Source organism: Nilaparvata lugens, chromosome 6, assembly GCF_014356525.2.
Source record: "Nilaparvata lugens isolate BPH chromosome 6, ASM1435652v1, whole genome shotgun sequence".
NCBI classification, from domain to species: domain Eukaryota; kingdom Metazoa; phylum Arthropoda; class Insecta; order Hemiptera; family Delphacidae; genus Nilaparvata; species Nilaparvata lugens.
The window spans coordinates 50,294,262-50,314,307 of NC_052509.1; the positions used below are offsets into that span (position 1 = coordinate 50,294,262).

The following is a 20,046-nucleotide window of genomic DNA, read 5'->3' on the forward strand; positions in this document are numbered from 1 at the left end:
TCTTTGAGAGACAGAGAGGCGAATCATGGTTGTTGACCTGTACAGTACGGGTCCAAAGACAAATTACGCAACCTCTCTCAAAGCAGAGCACTGAAACACTTCAAACTGTCACTATTGGTGCAATGCGAAGCATTGGTGTTACTTATAAGGAGCCGCTGACAGTTTGAAGTAAATCTCACTACTGTATAGCCTAGCCTCACCTGTCAGCATTGGTTGAATAGGAAACATGCATGTTATTTATAGGGAATTCTGACCGTTTAAAGTGAATTTCACTACAGCTGTATGCTACACCTTCCTTTGCCAATGAATGGACCTACAACTACTATTGCTACTGATGAAAGGTAGGGCCTACTACTATTCTATTCAGTGTACTGTAGTGTGAGCTGGACACAGATATTTGCCTTCAATTTGTTTTGAATTTCAGGTTCATCAAATTGAAGACCGAATTTCGCAAAAATCGCACAACAATTTATAGGGAAACCATCACTGACAGAAAGAGGAACTTATCAATAAAAAGAATTTAAAGAAGGCAACAGGTTTGTTCAGGTGAATTGAGAAAAGAAAAATCTGACAGAATGAAAAGGTGATAGGAAGGAAAGGAGAGAATTGAAGGGAATAAACAAAGAAAGAGGACTAACCAGAGACTGCAGTGATCCTATGTGGTCATAAAATCACACAAAAAATACCAAATTTATAAACCAAGCAAGATGTTATTTGAGCGAGCTGAATACAGATATTTTCCTTCAATTTGTCTTGAAAGTACTGAATTGTATTGAATCTCTAGATCCATTAAATTGAAGACCAAATTTATAAACCAAGCAAAATGGGCAATAATTTTCGTACTCAATATAGCCATACACTGGATAAGTGTATGATTATATTCATCTCCTAAGCCACAATTGAGATTTAGGAAACTTGCTGCATTCTGAAGGTGCGTACAGATTTACGCGCCGCGAACATGAGCAATTCACTTTTAATCAGCTGATGCCAAGCTTTTTATATCTGTATCTTACCGTTTCTGTAAAAATACAGATATAGTCAGCTGATAAAAGTGAATTGCGAGTTCATAAAACGTGATAAGATGCAGTCAATCTAGTGCATTCATAGAGAACATACTTGGAGACGTGTTTCAACATGAGTTCATTCAAGACCCATGTCTTTATTCAACAATTTACAAGAAATATTTTTGGACCATCAACTTCTCGGGGGAAGAAGCTGAGGTTTTTACAATCAACTTTCATTAATATTGAGTGTGGTCCTAATACAATTATTCCATTAATTTAAATAGTTCACAACAATATTTTTGATACATGTTTCCCATGTCCTCATTAGTAGTCTTCAATCCAATAATATTCGTATATTCAATCGTGTACGCCTATTTCATTGACAATAGAAATTGACATTACAAAATAAGCTATTTCCATTTCACATTATCACTTTTTAATAGTGAGTGAACTATGTTATGAAAGAAATCAAGTAAAACCCTACTCGTAGTACAACGCAATAAATCTCACAATTAAATATGATCTCAGAGGCTCAGAGATAACAAAAGACTGTCAAATAGAATTTTGAAAATGAAAATTCGTAACACCCAATGACGACATAAATCCTCACATCCATGACTCATTGTTTAGACTTCACTCTTATTATGACTGATGAGAATAATTAGTCCCATTATTCAACTTATTTGTTATGGATATTTTCAAACTGGGGGTATGAATAAATTTTCATGCCGATTTGAACACGAACAGCTTTCAATGACATCACTCCAAAGATGATGTGGAATGGAAACTGGAGTTCATTGTCTTGTTCAAATAAGTATACTTCAAAAAAGGAATATAATGAATGTGGTTAAATATTTCATTGATCTAACTCAAAGACTGATTGATTACATTTTAGGAATTTCAAACAGAATCAACTGAAATAAATAAGACAGAATATAGAAAGAGAGTAATAGTGAAAGGTCAATGAACGTACAGTAAAGAGCAGTAACCGATAAAAGTTTAAGTATGAATGAGAAAAATTCTTTTCAAACAAAAATACTTCGAAATGTTGACAAATGCTTAGCCCAACATTACTTATCACTAAATTGTGTGTGAACTTTATCACGAGGGACTAACACCATTCACTGGTTGAGAAAGGTTGGTAGACCCATGATAAATAATGGTGAATAACCCAGTTCATGTTGATATATTGTTAGTACGTTGTCAACTACAGCTACAAGCATAGAAAAACCAAACATTCTTGGGATGAACAGAAAACAGTGAGATTCATTCAAGTTTGTTGTAGCATTCTTTATAAATAAGATTATCGCTTTCCATTCAAACAATACTGATAGTTTCAACTGAATCTCAATATAGCAATGCCGACAAAAAGTTTCATATAGGGGTCAGAACTATTCTTGTCTTATCTGTATATTCTATGTAGCATACAGATTGAAAATAATTAAGTTTGTAGTGTTAATGTTGATGTTGTGGAACTTTTCCATAATTGAATAGACTTAGAACGTTGTCAAAAATCCACTTTAATTAAATAAAAATTAAAAATTCATATTTTACAGGAGCATGCTTTACACAGCACACACGAAAGCATGCTCCTGTAAAATATTAATTTTTTTGAAAAATAGTTTTAAGCGTCAAGTTGGTTAAAACGTTTTCAAGTAGTATTTTCAGTCTATTCTCAGTACTTTCAGTGTAGTATTTCTCTCTCTTGGTTAAAGCAGTTCAAACGTTATAGTTTTGAATTTAATTGATGAATACAATGTACTTTATGCTTAGCTCTTCAACAATATCTATTATCACAAGCACGAGCTTTACAGAATAGATTTGAGTTACAAAATTCAAGGATTCTTATTCAATTTCCCAAGCTTCTAGCTTCCCAATAAGTTCAACAATATTACAAGATGGTGTTATCATAACACAAATAAGAAATTCAAGGATATCAGTTCAAGAATGCCACATAGCTATAATTATAGGTTATAACTTGTTCTTTATCGGGTCTATCTCTGATCTACAAGTTTCACTGCTAATCGAGCATTGACCGCGTTTAACAATATAACCTTGATTTCAACATGAGAAATGCAGTATAATTTTCTAATAAAACGAGAACACAGAAGACTTGCCTATTTGCATTTAATTCGACTTAAATTGTAACATATCCATAATCTGTTTGAAATATCTTAATTGTTCAGAGAATCAACATTTTATACAGAAAAAAAATTGAATTAAAAGGCTGTATGCAGTGTGCGTGATCAAAAATCATTTTATAGTTCATTCCTACAATATAAAGTGTTTGAAATTAGTCTTAATTTTCAAGAGTATAATTAGTTTTCTTTTTTTAAGCTATAAAGATTTAATGGTGATATGACAATGCACAAATTCATTGAAAGACTAACATATTCAGCAGTATTGAAAGACTCAGATACAGTATCTGAATCCACAAAAACACGCTGAATCGTATGTAGATAACAATAAATTATTCCAAAAAGTGATCGATCAAATACCAACTGCGGCATATTCGTTCCCAAAACAAACATTCCTCAATAGGTGAAATAGAAACGTTAAAACTACACACAGAACAATTTTCAATGTTTCTGAGCGATAAAATACTCCAGTTTATTGCTTCACGGATAACTCAACTCAATAATTCAAACTGCAAGCATTCCTTATCAATAACATGAATGCTTCCCACTCAACTAAAGCTGACATTTCAAAGTGCATCTCACTATAATATGTTTTGCACTATTTATGACTGACTGTTCATGCACTATATGTTGTGACGTTGGTAAATGATCGTTGAAGAAATAAGTGAGCAACTCTATCCGTAAAAACGGTAGCTGATAAAAACAGAACTGATGGACGATAAGGACTGCAAACCACTTGTTGCTTTACTAGTACAGTACTGCACATGACTGAATGAGTTTTTATGACGTAATGCAATAAGTTCAATGCCAGTAACTATCCTATACTAATACGCCCTATCCTACAATCGCTGTAAAAAGAGACACGAGGATTGTAGCTTGCTGTATATGTACTATAGTGACGTCCACGTTATAATGGCAGTGGAGAAAAACTTTGCCGATCCTCTGTCTTGTCAATGACTTCTATAAACGGTAGCTGATACAGGTTTATTAACTGTTCATTCTCGTTTAAAATATTAAATTATATTTTATAAAGCAATAAATTATATTTTTTAATAATTTAATAATGAATTTTCATAATTAAGATGAAATATTTTGTTAATTGATTGATTCATTCATACAATAAGTACACCATCAAAATGATGGGGAGAGAAAAAATAAGGTAACCTTAATATTATTATTATTTTTTATTGATTAATTAATTAATTGTTAATTGTAAATTGTTAAAGGACGATCTGGCAAAAGAGGAAAGCGAGAAAGAGATAGCGCTATCCGCTTTGTTGAATGAAAGACAAGGATAGCAATACCATTGGTAATCAATCAAGCACTGTCATAATAACGTGGACCTCACTATAGTGAACATCCCAGGTAGAAGAACTCGCTCAAAATGCCACTGATATTCTGTCAGCTGTTATATTGAAAGCAGTGGAATGTCAAGAGAAATATTCCAAGTTACATTGAGTTATCAAAACAAATCAAATTTTCTTCTCTTCGAGTAACATTTTACAAAACGATGTAAAATGCATCAGATGAACCACAAAAATAATAACAATTTTTCTTATTAACTGTATGCATCATTGTTGCATGCAATTCATAATCCAGGTGACAGCTGATTTGCGATTTTTCACTACACATTTTTTCTATGTACATTCAATGTTATCCTGTTATATTCTTAAAAAGGACAAAGGAATGAGTGAATATATCGTTTGACTAAGAGCTTAATCTGTAAAATAGTTTGAAGACAATTGTGTTGATCATTTAAAACAAACATTTGAAACATTAATAGAATTAATCAAAAGCTATCTTCGAACAAATCCACAAACGTACCACGACCCGAGCCTCTAGTCATCAGTAAGTACTTCACTCAAATGCAATGAAGTTATAGCGTAGAATTTATAGTGAACACCAAACCAACCCACAAATTATTGCCCGAATTCCCCATTCTGCAATTTCTCACCAACTCTGGGCTCTACAGTGAAACTCACTTCAAACTGTCACACCATTCATTGAATGGGAAGCATTTGGGCTATATGAAAGGAATGCTGACAGTTTAAAGTGACCTCACTCAAGAGGTGAGAAGGGTGCTATAATTCAAGCCGACTATACATCATACTGAGAACTGAGGACCCTTGACTACGATGATAAATTATCACATAACAATCTAGTTCAATCACAGACCGCACAGTAGGTTCACATAAACTACTATAATATGTGATCCAATACACTTGCACTAGAGGTTACAACATACAACACAATCATACAACACCTTGGTACAATATAGGTTGCTTTCTAGTCTATAGTCTATACTCTCTTCTTCCACTGTACTCCGTCTTTCTCTATGATTCTCTATCACAGTACTTTTCTATCAAGTTATTGCTCTTCTCTCTCTCACTCTCTCTCTCTCTCTCTCTCTCTCTCTCTCTCTAATAGTAATCACTTTTAGTACTATCAAGAGGTTTCCCCTTCCTAATATTTTCCTTTCCTTAATAAATATTTCTTCATCTAATATTCTCCCTTTTTCTAGAATTTTCAGAATTTTCGTCTTCTAGTATTTGGTTTCTCTCACACTTATAATATTATTTTTTCTTTATTGAACTTTTCTACTTCTCTAATTATCTATTTTCCTAGTGTTCTCTCTAGACAATCTGCTAGCTCTCTATCTTTATCCTTCTTCATCTGATTCCTCCTCTCTTTGATATCTTCTCTACGCCCTCTCCTCTACTATGATTTTCACTCTATCATCATCTTCTCCTATGGCTTTACACTCTCTCCGGTTTACATCTCTAAGCAGTTTACATTAATATTCATACATACAATATATTAATAAATATCGGTTGCTAGTTTCTATAATGCAAACTATCAGCAATCCTTATATATATATAACACTAATGCTTCTCATTCTGACAGTATGAAGTGAATCTCGCGGACAAAATACCTAGGTACAATTTATGACACTCCAGACATATTGACCCCACTTTCAGGGTACAAACTGCATAGCTTATGTAGTGTTGGTGTAGTGTGGAGTATGTAGTGTAAATGTAGAGTATGTACAGTAGTGTAAGTGTGTAGTGTAGAGAATGTACAGTGATGTTCTGTTTGTGTAGTTTAAGTGGCTTACTGTTAACATAGTTGACATTTTCACGCACTCCAGGGGCCATTCGCTATGGCCAGTTGACACATCGAGAGAGAATGTGTGAACATGGCCTGAGAGAGACAAAGAAAGAGAGAGAGAATGGAGCCACTTAATAAGCGCTGTCCGATTATTATGGTGAATTATTGCATGCAATGGCAAAATAGCAGATATCAACACTATCACACTTCTCACTCTACCCCAGCTATTCTCAGCACTTTAATGTTAGTTTTCGAAACATAACTTGTAAAAGATACACCAATGTACTATGTAAAAATGTTTTGTACAAAAATGTCTGAAGACTGGTTGACGTATCTAGAAACATTACAGAGCAACATTACAGAGAAACGTTTACGCCCGAGCCTACGGCTCGGGCGGAATGGTTTCTTGAGTACAGCAAACGAACTTTGCGCACGTATTTCACATTAAATTTTTCCTACGAAATATGAAAAGTGGGTAATTATGGGTAAAATTCCCTGAAATCCATCAAATGTTTTTCTGTGTAATTTTATAATTAATACAAACCTAAATTTATTTGAAATTGAATAATAATAATTGAATTATAATGATTAGTAATTCAATTCAAAATTTATGTGACTGCTTGAAGGGGGTTTATGCTATGTAAGCATTGAAATGACTATAATGAAGGCACATAATGGCAAGGCAACGCTGTTCTCCACTGCCATTATAACGAAAACCTCACTATTAGTATTACCAACTTAATTTTGATTTTGCTGCACTGGTGCTCCATTAACCTACTAACTATTTTGCGTTGTCATGCTGCAAATCTGGAGTACGCAAACTACTCACTTTGCGCACTAGTGCGGAAAAGTGATTCTTTGCGGCCTGCAATCAGTGCACAAAATTTGTACACTATTCAATAGTCACTTTTCAAGGTATCTGTAGGAAAAAAATATTAATCTGAGTACCCTTATAAATTATTATTAAAAAGTAGCCGTGAAGAAAAAATGCAATAAAATGGCGTTACCTATTGTTTAAACAATAACTCATAACTTATTTTTACCACTTATCGTTACTTATTGTAACGTCTACAATAAGTTGTTGATCAGTACTGTAGCAAACTTCACGATTTTTAATGCGAGAGAAAAAACTAAATCAGTCTATTTTGACAGGAGTTATGATCGATTCAAGTTGAATAAATTCAGTAAATTCAAAAGAAATAAATTGCAAATCACAACTTGAATTTATCTGGGTGGAGTCGTGTCAAATAGGAAACCGAGCTAAATAGAGAAAATACAATAAAAAGCAAGTGGAGAGCGAGTACATTATATCCGTGCAGAATCGGGCTCATTACAATTGCTAATATACAGAGCAGAGTTTAGCTGCTCCAACTTGAGATTTACGGCCAAGCTTGCAGTGCCGAGCCGTATACGGCTCACCTTGATAACAATTACTCGGACCCAACTATTTTTAAAATAGAATTCTGTACTTTACCGGAGATTTAAAAGAATTGAAAGTGAAACGAATTCTCGATGATCTATAGCAGCAGCCAATAATCAATGAATAATCTAGTCAAGTAAAGTGTCTGCCAAGTCAGACAAAAGACGAGAAATACAGTAATTACAAATTCAAAAAAATTGCATTAATGGCAGATTCCCATTTATATCAGAGTCAATGTAAGTGTACGTGTCGTGTACAAATGAAAATATTATTAACATGAGTTTAATGGGACTATTGACTATTCCCCCTCAGGCCGACTGAGCGGGTATGAATTATTCCATAAGAACTCATGTGAATATTTTTACTGTACCGGACACTATAAATTGAAAGTTATAGCTGATATTTATTTATTCATAGACAATGTGGGAAACCGCCTTAAAAGTTGAAATTGTGAAATGAAACAATCTTTAGAATAATTTAGTTTGGTAAGATAGTTTTTAATCACAATGTTATTATAATTATTGAATGATAAGTTAATGTGAGGAGGCTTATGTAGCCTATATTTTATTGTATTCACAGCAAATTACAATAAAATAAAGGATAATAATAATTGTAGGATGAATTTTTTCTTCAATAATTTTTGTCAATAGCATAATATTACTTATAAAACGTTTTCAATAATGAATTGAACATTTTTTTCGAAGGAATCGTTTAATGAATAATAATTTTCTATCTGTTCGCATTATTTAAAAATTTAAATTTAGTACGTTTTTTCCATGGTTTTTCCTATATAAAAAATCTGAAATTCCTTGACAAGCTTTGGAGCAAACAAACATGACACCTATTAAGATCGTTCAACTGTCAATGCTCGGTTCAATTCTCCGGTCAAAGTCTACCACTTTGCTAGAAGTGTCAAAAATAATTTCTACTATTTCTGTGGGAGAATTGATTCAAATATTTAATTTTATTACTTTACATCACATAAACTATCACTCAGCTCAAGAACACTGAACTTAAAAGTTGAAATTCAAAATATACAATCTTCAAGGAAAAATCAACCTTAAGCAACACAAAATACACCCAATAAATACTCAAATGAGAATTGACACCTTGAGAGAACTGGAAGAAAATTTATTATCTTGAGAAAAATTTAAAATAAGTTAAAATTTGAAAGAAACTCCTACTAAAATGAAAATGAAAACCATCCGTAAAATTAACAGAAAGGACACAAGAAATACTCTTCAAAAATGAAAATTGGTATGGAAATTCCTTTGGAAAAACTACAAGGAAATCTTGGCAGCAAAATAATCCTGAGTCGTACTTACAAAAAAAAAAATCTGTTATAAAACTGAAAGAAACCATGAAAAATCACTAATCAGCCTTAGAAAATACTTCTAGAAAATGAAAATTCATATGGAAATACCTTGGGAAAACTCAGGTTGCGGCAGCCATATTTGTTTATCTAATTTATGCAAGCCTCCAATCGGCAAATTCGAGTGATACTGCCACAAAATACCTTCAAGAACTTCGATATTGCTCCAGAAATTCAACTGTCACCAGTTTTAAATCACAACACAAATGTTGCCGGCTATTTTTCTATCACTGCACGCCACTTGTAACACATACAACACAAACTGACACAGAGACAAACTGTCACTCGAAACTCCCGCCAGGGACTGAAGGCGCAACTTCAGCTACAGCTAGACTCGGCACCGGAAATCAGGTATGCCAACGCAACCAAACTGGAATGCTGGAGAAGACTGGCTACACGCAGTCTCGCGCGGTCGCCACTAAAGACAGTACGATTTCGAGGAAATCCGGCATGAGTTTAAACTTTGTAGCGTAAAAATTATTATTTTCCAAGTTTTTATTGGGATTAAAGAAACAGTTTCTGTTTTCAGAGAGGGTTTTCAACGATTCATACATAATCTGGGACTTGAATTTTATACAATAATATTGTCTTCTTTAGTGAGACTCATTTCAAAATATCAGCTTCATTTGAATGGGAAGAATTATGTTTATTTTCAACTTATAAGGGATGCTGCCAGTTTGAAATCGATATCACTATATAATATACAGAGTGACCCAAAATTCACTATCAATCATACAGCTGAGGATATATTACCACATGGGTAATGTGTAGAGACTTTTGGGCCACTCTGTATAATATTTTGTATAGAATGATTGTGGTGTGGAACTGTGTTCCGAACCACCAGAAATGATTCACTATGGTGAATTCACATTAAATTACCAATAATTCCTTTTAAATCTCATCTATGATCCCCATTCAACCAATGCTGAAGTGAATTTCACTGAAATTTTTTATTAATCCCAAACTTCTCTTCAAACACCAAACTTCTATTTTCAAAAATTAAGTAATTCATAATGTAACACCTTGATTCGTTAATGTCAAGCATTGTTTCGTTTATGTAATAAAAAAATCTATTTGGAATCAGACCATTTTGTATTTGAATTGAAATCATCAGTTGATTTCAATTAATTTCATATGAATATTACTTGAATTGGAGAGACAGAACAAATTGAAGCCACACCAAGATCTCCTACTGTATCCTTTTCAAACCAGTTCCAGCAATTACCCAACTTGTTTGCGTGTGTGTGAATGATTGCATATCCGATAAAAAGAGGGCTTGGTTCAATATTGATTTGTAAAACGATATCGCCACAACACTGCCGAAGGAAATGCGAAACTGTTACGCTTTAATAATATTGAATGAATAAAGTTTGATTTTATTTGTTCTCCGAGGATTGTCTCTTGACTCTGTTAGCGACTACTATAGTGAGATTCTACTGGCAGCATTGGTTGAATGGAAAGCATTGGTGTTATCTATAAGGTATGCTGACTGTTTGAAATGAGTTTCACTATAGGCCAGATAATATAGAATGTAGATTCTATTACATTCTATAGACTGATTTAGTCAGGTAAGCAGCAATAGGTTAACAAGATCATAATTATCAACTTTGTAATAAATAATTATTATAACCTGAAGCTAGTAATAGTAACTACATAATAGTGTAGGCTTTGTTATAATAAATAAGCCCACTATAATAGAACGTGGCTTACATCATTCAAATGTATTCTTTGGTGAGATTTCTCTCCAGACTCTCAGTAATGTTTGAATGGGAAGCGTTTGTGTTACTAATGAAAAAATGCTGACAGGTCACGGTGAATCTAAATATAGAAAAAACTCTAGATCAACAGATTTAACTTTTAGGAATTGGAAGGGTTTGGTTCATTGTATTTAAATTACTTTCGGTGTTGTATTGAAACTCAAAAACACCTGAGGCTTTTTCAAATAGGTTAAGGTGTTTTATTGTAATCAAAACGTATTTTATAATGGCAAAGGGCTTACATAGCTTCGATGTTTTTTCTGGCTTAAGTTTCAGATCATCAGATATGATTGTCACAAGTTAGAAGGGTTTGGATTATTATTGTATTATGGTCGGAACTGGAGTTCTAGATCTAGAGCATGGCTAGATTTTATATATTCTGGCCTATTTAGTATTAGTCATATAAATATAATGAAGTAATCCTGAAGGTGGAATCATAGTTTTCCATTGAAAAAATCAGAATTGCATAGAAAAATTGGTACACAGTAGAAACGAGGATTGGAAGTTTGATTAAATATTATTCTAATTAAAAAAACGGTACTCACAATTCGAATAACTCAAATAGTAGGCTATGTCGTACGTATTAATGAATAATGATTAACAGTAATCACTTCACTCTACTCTCATTGTTTGCTTGCTACCTGAATGATGACTACAGTCGCCGTGCAAACCTTAGTTTCCAGCACGCGGCTTTACGGCCAATGTTATCTCAAAGTAACAATACGAACACACTGTTGCCATTATGCTGATTCTATCAAAATTACCTACACTCTCTATTTCGCTCTTTCTCTCACACAGTTGAATTCTATGAAATCTGACAGCACTGTACCCCAATAAATCAATGATGTAATCCAAGGTTTGCAAAGTCTATAGTATTGTCAAGTAGGTTTTGTCGTAAGGAATACTGTAGTGCAGTGAACTGGTGGATATCTAAATGTATGTATTAATTTTATTTTTTGAAGATACCTTTTAGAAGGGTGATATTGAAAGTGTAGAATTAGGATGAAAAGTGGTTCAAACCTGAAATGTATATTGAACCATAATTTGAAAAAGAGGCATTAATCTTCACATTATTTGGTTTCAACCTAGCGCGGCAACTCAGCAAACACCTCTAAGAGCCAAACCTACACTTAAATCGCATCAAAGTCAAAAAAACTTGGATTTCATCGATCCCAAATCCAGCCAACAATCAAATTCAAATAGTATAGCGCGAGAATGCTAATCACCAATTAAAACTACACCAAACTTTTATCATGAGTTGAGCGATAACAAGCCAGCTCAAATTCGTGCTCTCTCTAAGCGCACCGCCAAATGCTTACGCATTAGATGGTTGCCATAGCAACGGGAGACTCCACTACACACTACACTCCAAGATAGTACACACGGAGACAGGTGAACAGAATGAATTCGCAGCTAAAGGGATGAATACTGTTACAAACCGGGGGTGGAACCACCCCCAAAAACCATCTCCCACCACCCCCACGAGGGCGATGACCTAGAGATCTCTCTCAGCACTCCCACCCCCACCCACAACCACGAAAAAACTTCCCATCAGATAAAAAGCTTTCCGAACAGAGATACTCTATTCACAACGGGATTATTGAAACTGAACGGGTTTTACAATAATGTAGGAACTGATTTGGTTACTGGTATGATATTGTTCAAGAAAAATAACATCTATGAATAAGAACTCCATAAATGGTGTACAATGCATTTAATGCCGAGATGTATTTAATATAATTGTATTCATATAATAGTATTTCCGAGTACATTGACAGGATCACTGATACAATGAAACGCTTCCATCATAATGTAAAAGTTGATTTCATCAAATTGTATTGAATTAAGTAGATGAAATCTGTGATATATGATTTGTTGAAGAGTAAGAATACTCATATGATTAATGATGCAACTTGGAAATGGATTCTGGAATTTGTTTTGAGAATGTTTCCCAATTAAACTCCCCAATCACATAAGCAACTTCTTAGACTTTGAGAGCCTACTTATTAACGAAAGGATTATTTATGCTCAATCGTTTTTCAGTAATGTGAGATTTTTCAAAAAGATGTAATTCTTAAGATAAATGTGATTCAGCGCTGGAATATTTACAAAAAGTGAAAATTATCAATCACAACCCCAGATCAGATAGAAAGCTTCATGAACGATACTTTATTCACAATGTAATGACTGTTATAAATCCGGCTTTTCCAATTCTCTGTTTAAGAGGATAAAAATTACAATATAGTCGTCAAATGTGAATATTAATTTAGCTATGGAATCAATTATTAATGAATAAAATAACATACTTGACATGAGACTCTGTCCGAATAATCACTAAGTGGGATGTTAGATTTTATCCACAGTTGATCATCAGAGGCATTGTCAAACTGTCAAATGTTATTAAAAGAATAGGAATATTGTACTGAGATAGTAAAACATAAATAAAATCAATACTGAATAGCTAGTACAAGAGCTTACAGCAGTAGGGGACTATTGAACAATGATGGTTGTTATTCCAATACAGAATACTGCAAACGTATGCAAGGGAATACGTGAAAGAAAACAATATTATATTCGTTCTGGGAGCCGAGAGACGATGTAAACAAACATGGTGTGAGAGTGGATCTTGGAGCAGCAAGACCGATTCACAGTAGCTACCCAACATCTTTGTCAGATCTTTGCCATACTTATGCCGCATCCACATGTTGGCCCAATGAAGGCCATGACGACCAGCGCCAGTGTGTGGATGAGTGGTTTGCCAACGCTGGCTGGCTACCTTGATTGGGCACTGGTCACATTGCAGGCTGGGCCAGCTTACTGGGCCAACATATTGACTAGGCATCAGAGAGTTGCAGTCAAGTACTGAAGTGAACTTTTATGCACACAAAAGAGAATAACTTCATGTTATTGACTCTCCTTTCAATGAACAGACTTACTAGTAGTTCTGTGAACAGTAGACCTCGCGCTCAGTATGTTACATTGACCTGTTGTTATGTTTTCTCAAAAATTAATAGATAATTCATCAATTTTAAAATGTATAGAAAGAAAAGATCCTAAATAAACATAGAGCTTTCTGCCCTATCGTACCGTGACGTGTCGTCCCGGAATGTGAGTGTGAGCTCTGTTATCAGGTATGGCAGCCGTCGATACGCCAATCCAATCAGCCCATCAGAGGAAATTCTGTGTTGTCGTGTTGGCGAAAAATCGGTGTGTTGAAATTAACAAAATATACTACCATAATGCTGATTTCCTACACACTTCATTTCTCACTATTCATGATTTTAGAAATCAATTTATTTTCAATACTATTTGTTGCAATTTTAATCATCAGATTAAAAAAGAAAAATATGGAAAAAGTTTTCTATCAATAACTCCAAACTAGAATCATGGCCTCAGCTTATGGAAAGACAAATTTAGTAGACAACGATGGAAAGATACATTATCAAGATGTTCAATGTTTTTGAATGGGTAGTATTATAGTCCAATAGACAGCTGATCTATGATGAATAATTCTATAGTCTGATTTTTACTTTCCTTGCCCTATTACCATAGGTAAGGAAAGTATTGCTTTCCGAAAGAAATTAAGGTACCCCAATTTCTAAATTTCTATACGTTTGAAGGTCCCCTGAGTCCAAAAAACTGGTTTTTGGGTATTGGTGTGTGTGTGTGTGTGTGTGTGTGTGTGTGTGTGTGTGTGTGTGTGTGTGTGTGTGTGTATGAGTGTATGTGCGTCTGTGTACACGATATCTCATCTCCCACTTAACGGATGACTTGAAATTTAGAAATTAAGGTCCTTTCACTGTAAGGATCCGACACGAACAATTTCGATCAAATGCAATTCAAGATGGCGGATAAAATGGCGAAAATGTTGTCAAAAACAGGGTTTTTCGTGATTTTCTCGGAAACGGCTCCAACGATTTTGATCAAATTCATACCTAAAATAGTCATCGATAAGCTCTATCAACTGCCACAAGTCCCATATCTGTAAAAATTTCAGGAGCTCCGCCCCATCAATGCAGATAGAATCCCAATTATCAGGCTCCAGATACAATTGAAACAAAAAAAATCAAGTGGAGTAGATTGAGCATGAAAATCTCTACAATTAATGTTCAGTAACATTTTCACCTAAAATTGAAAATAAGCTTTAAATTCGAGAAAATGTGATTATTCAATTGCAAATTATTGTTGATTCTATTAAATCATTCACTATGAAGAGATAGCAGACCTCATGTGTGTCTCCAGCGTTATTACCCTGTCACCAGCTGGCTCAAATCACTGAATAGTAGACTTGAGATGCGCGGGAACACTAGCGTTAGGTGATCAATTTTCATAACGGCAAGGAAAGTTGTGTGAGTGCGCCACACCAGATTTTTACGGTAATATTTGTGTTCGAAGGAAACTCCTTTTCCTTTTGTATAATCCTTAAAATGCAAAATTTAAAAAACCTTACGTATACGTCGACGCGAAATTCAAAAAGGAACATACCTGTCAAATTTAATGAAAATCTATTGCTGCGTTTCGCTGTAAATGTGCATATAACCATGAAGAGAAATGCAAAACCGTCGACTTGAATCTTAGACCTCACTTCGCTCGGTCAATAATTGATGTGATTGGGAATTTAACTTTATAAATAGTTCAAGAACAAATAGAGAGCAATGGGAATGCTGGTATAAGAAAGATTATTTCTGAAGATGTACAAAAATAAAGATTGATAGGAACTTGGAAGCATTTTTGTAATGAAAATTGCAGAAACTAGTTCAGACCTCTGAATTTTTATACACTGAGAAAGATTAATGAATGGATGAATAATGAATGAACGCGAGAGAACCCAGAAATGGACCTATTATAGAACAAAAGCAAGAATTAATTCAATCATCAGAAACGATTCATCAGAAAAGATGTTTATGTAATAATGTGAAATTGAGTGGGTATATTGTAGTTGTTTTTTTTGTGTGTCTTATTTTTCAGGTTTTTGAACTGGAATGCACTTTGATTCGTACTTTCAGATTTTAGTGTGAGAATATTTAACCATGTTTATTGAATTTGCTAACTTGTTGCTTAGTTGTCGAAATTAAAGCAATTTTCGTGCATTTTTCAAGTACAGTTTCAATTTCATGTCGAAAAAGCCACTGTATTTGAAAATTGTACGAGCATTGACCTTTTTGCAGCTTTGGCTTTTCCACTGGAAGTTATGCTCTACGCTCGTGGAGGGGGAATAATTTTCAGTGAAAAGGCCACAGTTCGAATTGAGACGTGAACGGAAAATCATGTAACGGTGCGCGAGCCTCGGTCCTCTGAATGGGTCTGTTGCCCATCCAGAGGGACAAATTGAAAAGTTTTCCATTATCAGTACTTTTGTTGTAGTTTGTATAATAATCTAAAATTGATAGAATCAGTAGATGTAAAATTAAAAGGTTAGTTGTGTGCGTGAATTTAAGTAGAGTGTAGTGAGTTTCATTACGTCTGAGTTTATTGAGTTTTGGATTAAGTGTTCTCAAAAGTAAAATTTGAAATTATTGAAATGGTGAGTGCCAAACTATTGTTTTTATTTAGCTCGGAATTTAGTACATAGAATGACCGAGGCCCGAATTTGGTTGCAGCAAGTTAGCAGGTTCCCAAAATGTATAGATTGAAATTGAATATACCTTCTTTTTCTGAATCAGTTACTGAGTAACTGATGGAAAATTTGTGAGTTTCTGTTGGAATATTTGACATGATTTCTATTGATTCGTTTGATTCGTTAATGAGTTCAATAAACCTGAGGTTGAATTTAAAAAGTATTTTTCATTGAAGTTCCTGGCTCGTAGTTACTATAGTTGCTACAATAGGTTACAATGATGATAATCTGTGCATTTGAATGAACGAATCCACTAAGAGCTCCCAACCAATCAAGGATTCAAATACCGGTAGATGATTTGATAGCAGTAAGCTTTAGCATAATTTTGGTAAATATTATAGAAGAGAAGAAACAACCCACTCCGTTTACATTTATAAATGATAGATATCGAAAATGATAGATATATAAATAGAAGTTCCTAATACGACACTGTTATCACATCTGTATAAATATGATAGCTATTAGTAGATACATAATTCAATTTCATAACTCAACCCAACTCAATGATGGTGCAATGAGCATTTAGACTCAAGGAAAAGGAAACATATCGTGTTTTTATTTAATCAAAGTTTCCAAACATGAACTACAACTGACGATGATGACATGAGCAGTGACACTCAAGTATTTTGAGTATCTAATAGCACTATCTACAAAGGAAAGACAACATAATTGTGTTTTTATTTCACCAGTTTCCAGCTCTGAACACACCAAGTGAATCCTCATGGATTCACAATGAGAAGAAGAGTTAATAATAATATGCGCACCATTTTTAAATTTTATGACGAACATTGGGAAATGTCTCACAAAATGAATAATCTTGAATATTGAATCTAGATTCCGACATTATGTACCAGTAATCTGTTTGAAATTCAAGAAGATTTTGTAAAATTTTGATTTGTTTCGTAACTTACCTGTGCAACGTTCTCGAAATGTTGATGGCTGTTCTGGTAAACCCTGGCTTTCTGCAGCGTTCTGCCAACGCCTGTGTTCTTCCTCAGGAACACCTCGCCGTGATTGGCCAGCCAATCCAACACCTGCAACCATGAACCAATTGAATGAATAACCAGTTCATTATAACTTGAACTTGAACAAATAAATTGCATAGAATAGATTTATTAAAATAAAATAATGCGATGAGTTATTATACTATGAGCCGTTTGCACAGAAAAAGCTTAAATTGAATTGAATCACCTGGTGGTTTAATTTCAAAATGAATCACATTACAACAAACAAAACTAACCATTGATTTGATAGAGTTGAAGCTTAGATTCTGTTTAAACTCTTCTTCTTTCCAGGTACCTTCTCCATTACGGAGGTGGGCTACCATCATGGCAACTCTAACTTTGTTAACAGAGATCCTGTGACGAGCAGTTGAATGCTTGTCTCAGGTTTCTCAACCGAGACATACTTCTACGTCCCATAAACGCTTGCCAACTATTTTACATTGGATTATGAGGTACAGAAGGAACCACGTACTTAGGTCATCTCATAATGTGCCCAAAGTATGTCAACTTCCTGATCTTAATATCACGCACAATATCCAGTAGTTTACTCATTCTTCTGTTTAAACTGGAACTGTGCAAAGGACACTAAGTGTGTACATAATTATGTTGTATTGAATTGAGTCGTATTTCGTGTAGGATAAAACAGAGTTCTAATTTTGCAATAGAACTTTACAATGATGATACTATTACCATATTAGGAACAGTGAAATCATCATCAAATAGTGATGTCACCATTTAAATGTATAATTCAAAATACCTCTGGACATAATTCTATGTTCTATAAGCTGAGACCAGGTAGACCACTCCATCTCATATAGATTTCCAGGTCCTGATAGCAATGCTCTTTGTATTTCGGAAAACACCTCACTTTTAGCTTCAACCATCATCTTCAACTTGATTGTCCTCAAATTGAGATTTTGCACAATGATTTAGGCTACTAAGATCACGTTCTATCAGAATCACCCGTTGGATGCACTAAATTTCAGTATCGCCTAGTTGGGAGACGCGCCTATAGTGAGGTCCACGTTATAATGACAGTATTTGATCAACTTTGGTTTTGCTATCCTTGTCTATCATTCAACAAAGCCGGTGGTACTATCCTTTTCTAGGTCCACAACGATGCCAATTATGTTTTTGACAGTGTAGAAATATAATTAATTAATTCAGAGAATCGGCATCGCTATTTTTCTATCTTTATCCACTGCCATTATAACGTGGACCTCACTATAGGAGCCACAAGGATCAAAATTTCAATCTCTGATAGAGTTTCAAGCTATGAATAAGACTAAGGCGGGGTTTTTAGGAGACTCAACTAGTATTGAATCTACTGAACCAGAAACCTATACACCTTCAGATAAAATCGAGTTGAGAAATATTCATTCTTATAATATAATGCAATATCCAATCAGACTCTCAATGTAGAAGCAGAAGTAGACTGCATGAAACTGACCAAAGTCCCTCGAATTTTGCAATTAAATATTGATGAATAGATTCCTATTGAGGTGAGGCAATTTAATCACAGGAAATTGAAGCGGATTTTGAAAACTTTTCTCTTAAACAACCCCTTCTACCCAGTTTATGAACTGGAAAATGAATGAAATTTCAATACCTAGTAGAATTCAGGAATTACTGTTCCATGAATAGGATTAATATTACGTAAATAGTATTGTATATGCTGTGTATTTCTACTGTATTATATTAATTGAGGGTTGTTTTCAATTTATTGTATTATATCGTAGAGAAAGTATAGCACAAGAAATTATCCATGGTATCGGGTGCGGTAGCAAAACTTCCTTTTTTAAAGTGAACTCCATTCAGTCAGCAGCTGATGTCGTAGTAGAGCAAATTTGGTCTCTTTAGAGAGGTCAGACCATAAAGTTTACTTCTCGACATGTTCAGTCGCCATCAGGCATTGGAACAATGAGAAGCAAGCATTTCCGTTGAGACTTTTTTCGAGCAGATGTTCTGTGATCACAACCCAGTGCGCATCTCAAAATTGCTTTAATTCAGCCCCTTTGGCTACTGTCCCGGACCAGAAATCAATTGTTACTTGGGTCACTACGTTCAGACAAAACTGCAAGTGCGACAAGACGAAAACTGAAGTCCCTCGGCCCATTAAGTCTGTGCAAAGGCTAAAAATAAACTTTCTAATTGTCATATTTTTCATAGTTTTCGATTTGTATATCATCAAGCTATCAAAATAAAAAGTTTTTTCAGGAAAACATTTTTTTTTTCTGATCATTACTTTTTGAGATATAATAATAATAATAATAATAATAATAATAATATTTTATTTATTCAATACATTATCAAACAATACAATTAAATATCGTCATTAAAATGAACTTATACCTAATAAAAAATACTAATTTTCATGTTATACATAATATCACAGGCTATAGTCACAGTTTACAGTCTTGTATCAGTCATATTTTCAACATAGTAATATTTAACATCGTTATTTTATAATATATTCACAGCCTAAATATAATTGTCACATAAAAAGTCATTAACACTATAAAAACATTTGTTAGAAAGGTAACTGTATAAATCTGTTTTGAATGTTTTGTTTCTATGATCTAAACTACCAGGCAGTTTATTCAGGAATTTTGTCCCAATGTAACTG

General features: G+C 34.1%; 1 protein-coding gene across 1 annotated transcript in view; it reads right to left on the minus strand.

Moving 5' to 3' along the window:
- The window catches only part of LOC111050083 (triple functional domain protein), a 463,117-nt gene that overhangs the window by 262,167 nt on the left and 180,904 nt on the right, over window positions 1-20,046 (minus strand). Inside the window, 1 exon segment of the mRNA XM_039431097.1 lies at window positions 17,328-17,450. Coding sequence (XP_039287031.1) covers window positions 17,328-17,450 — 123 coding nt within the window.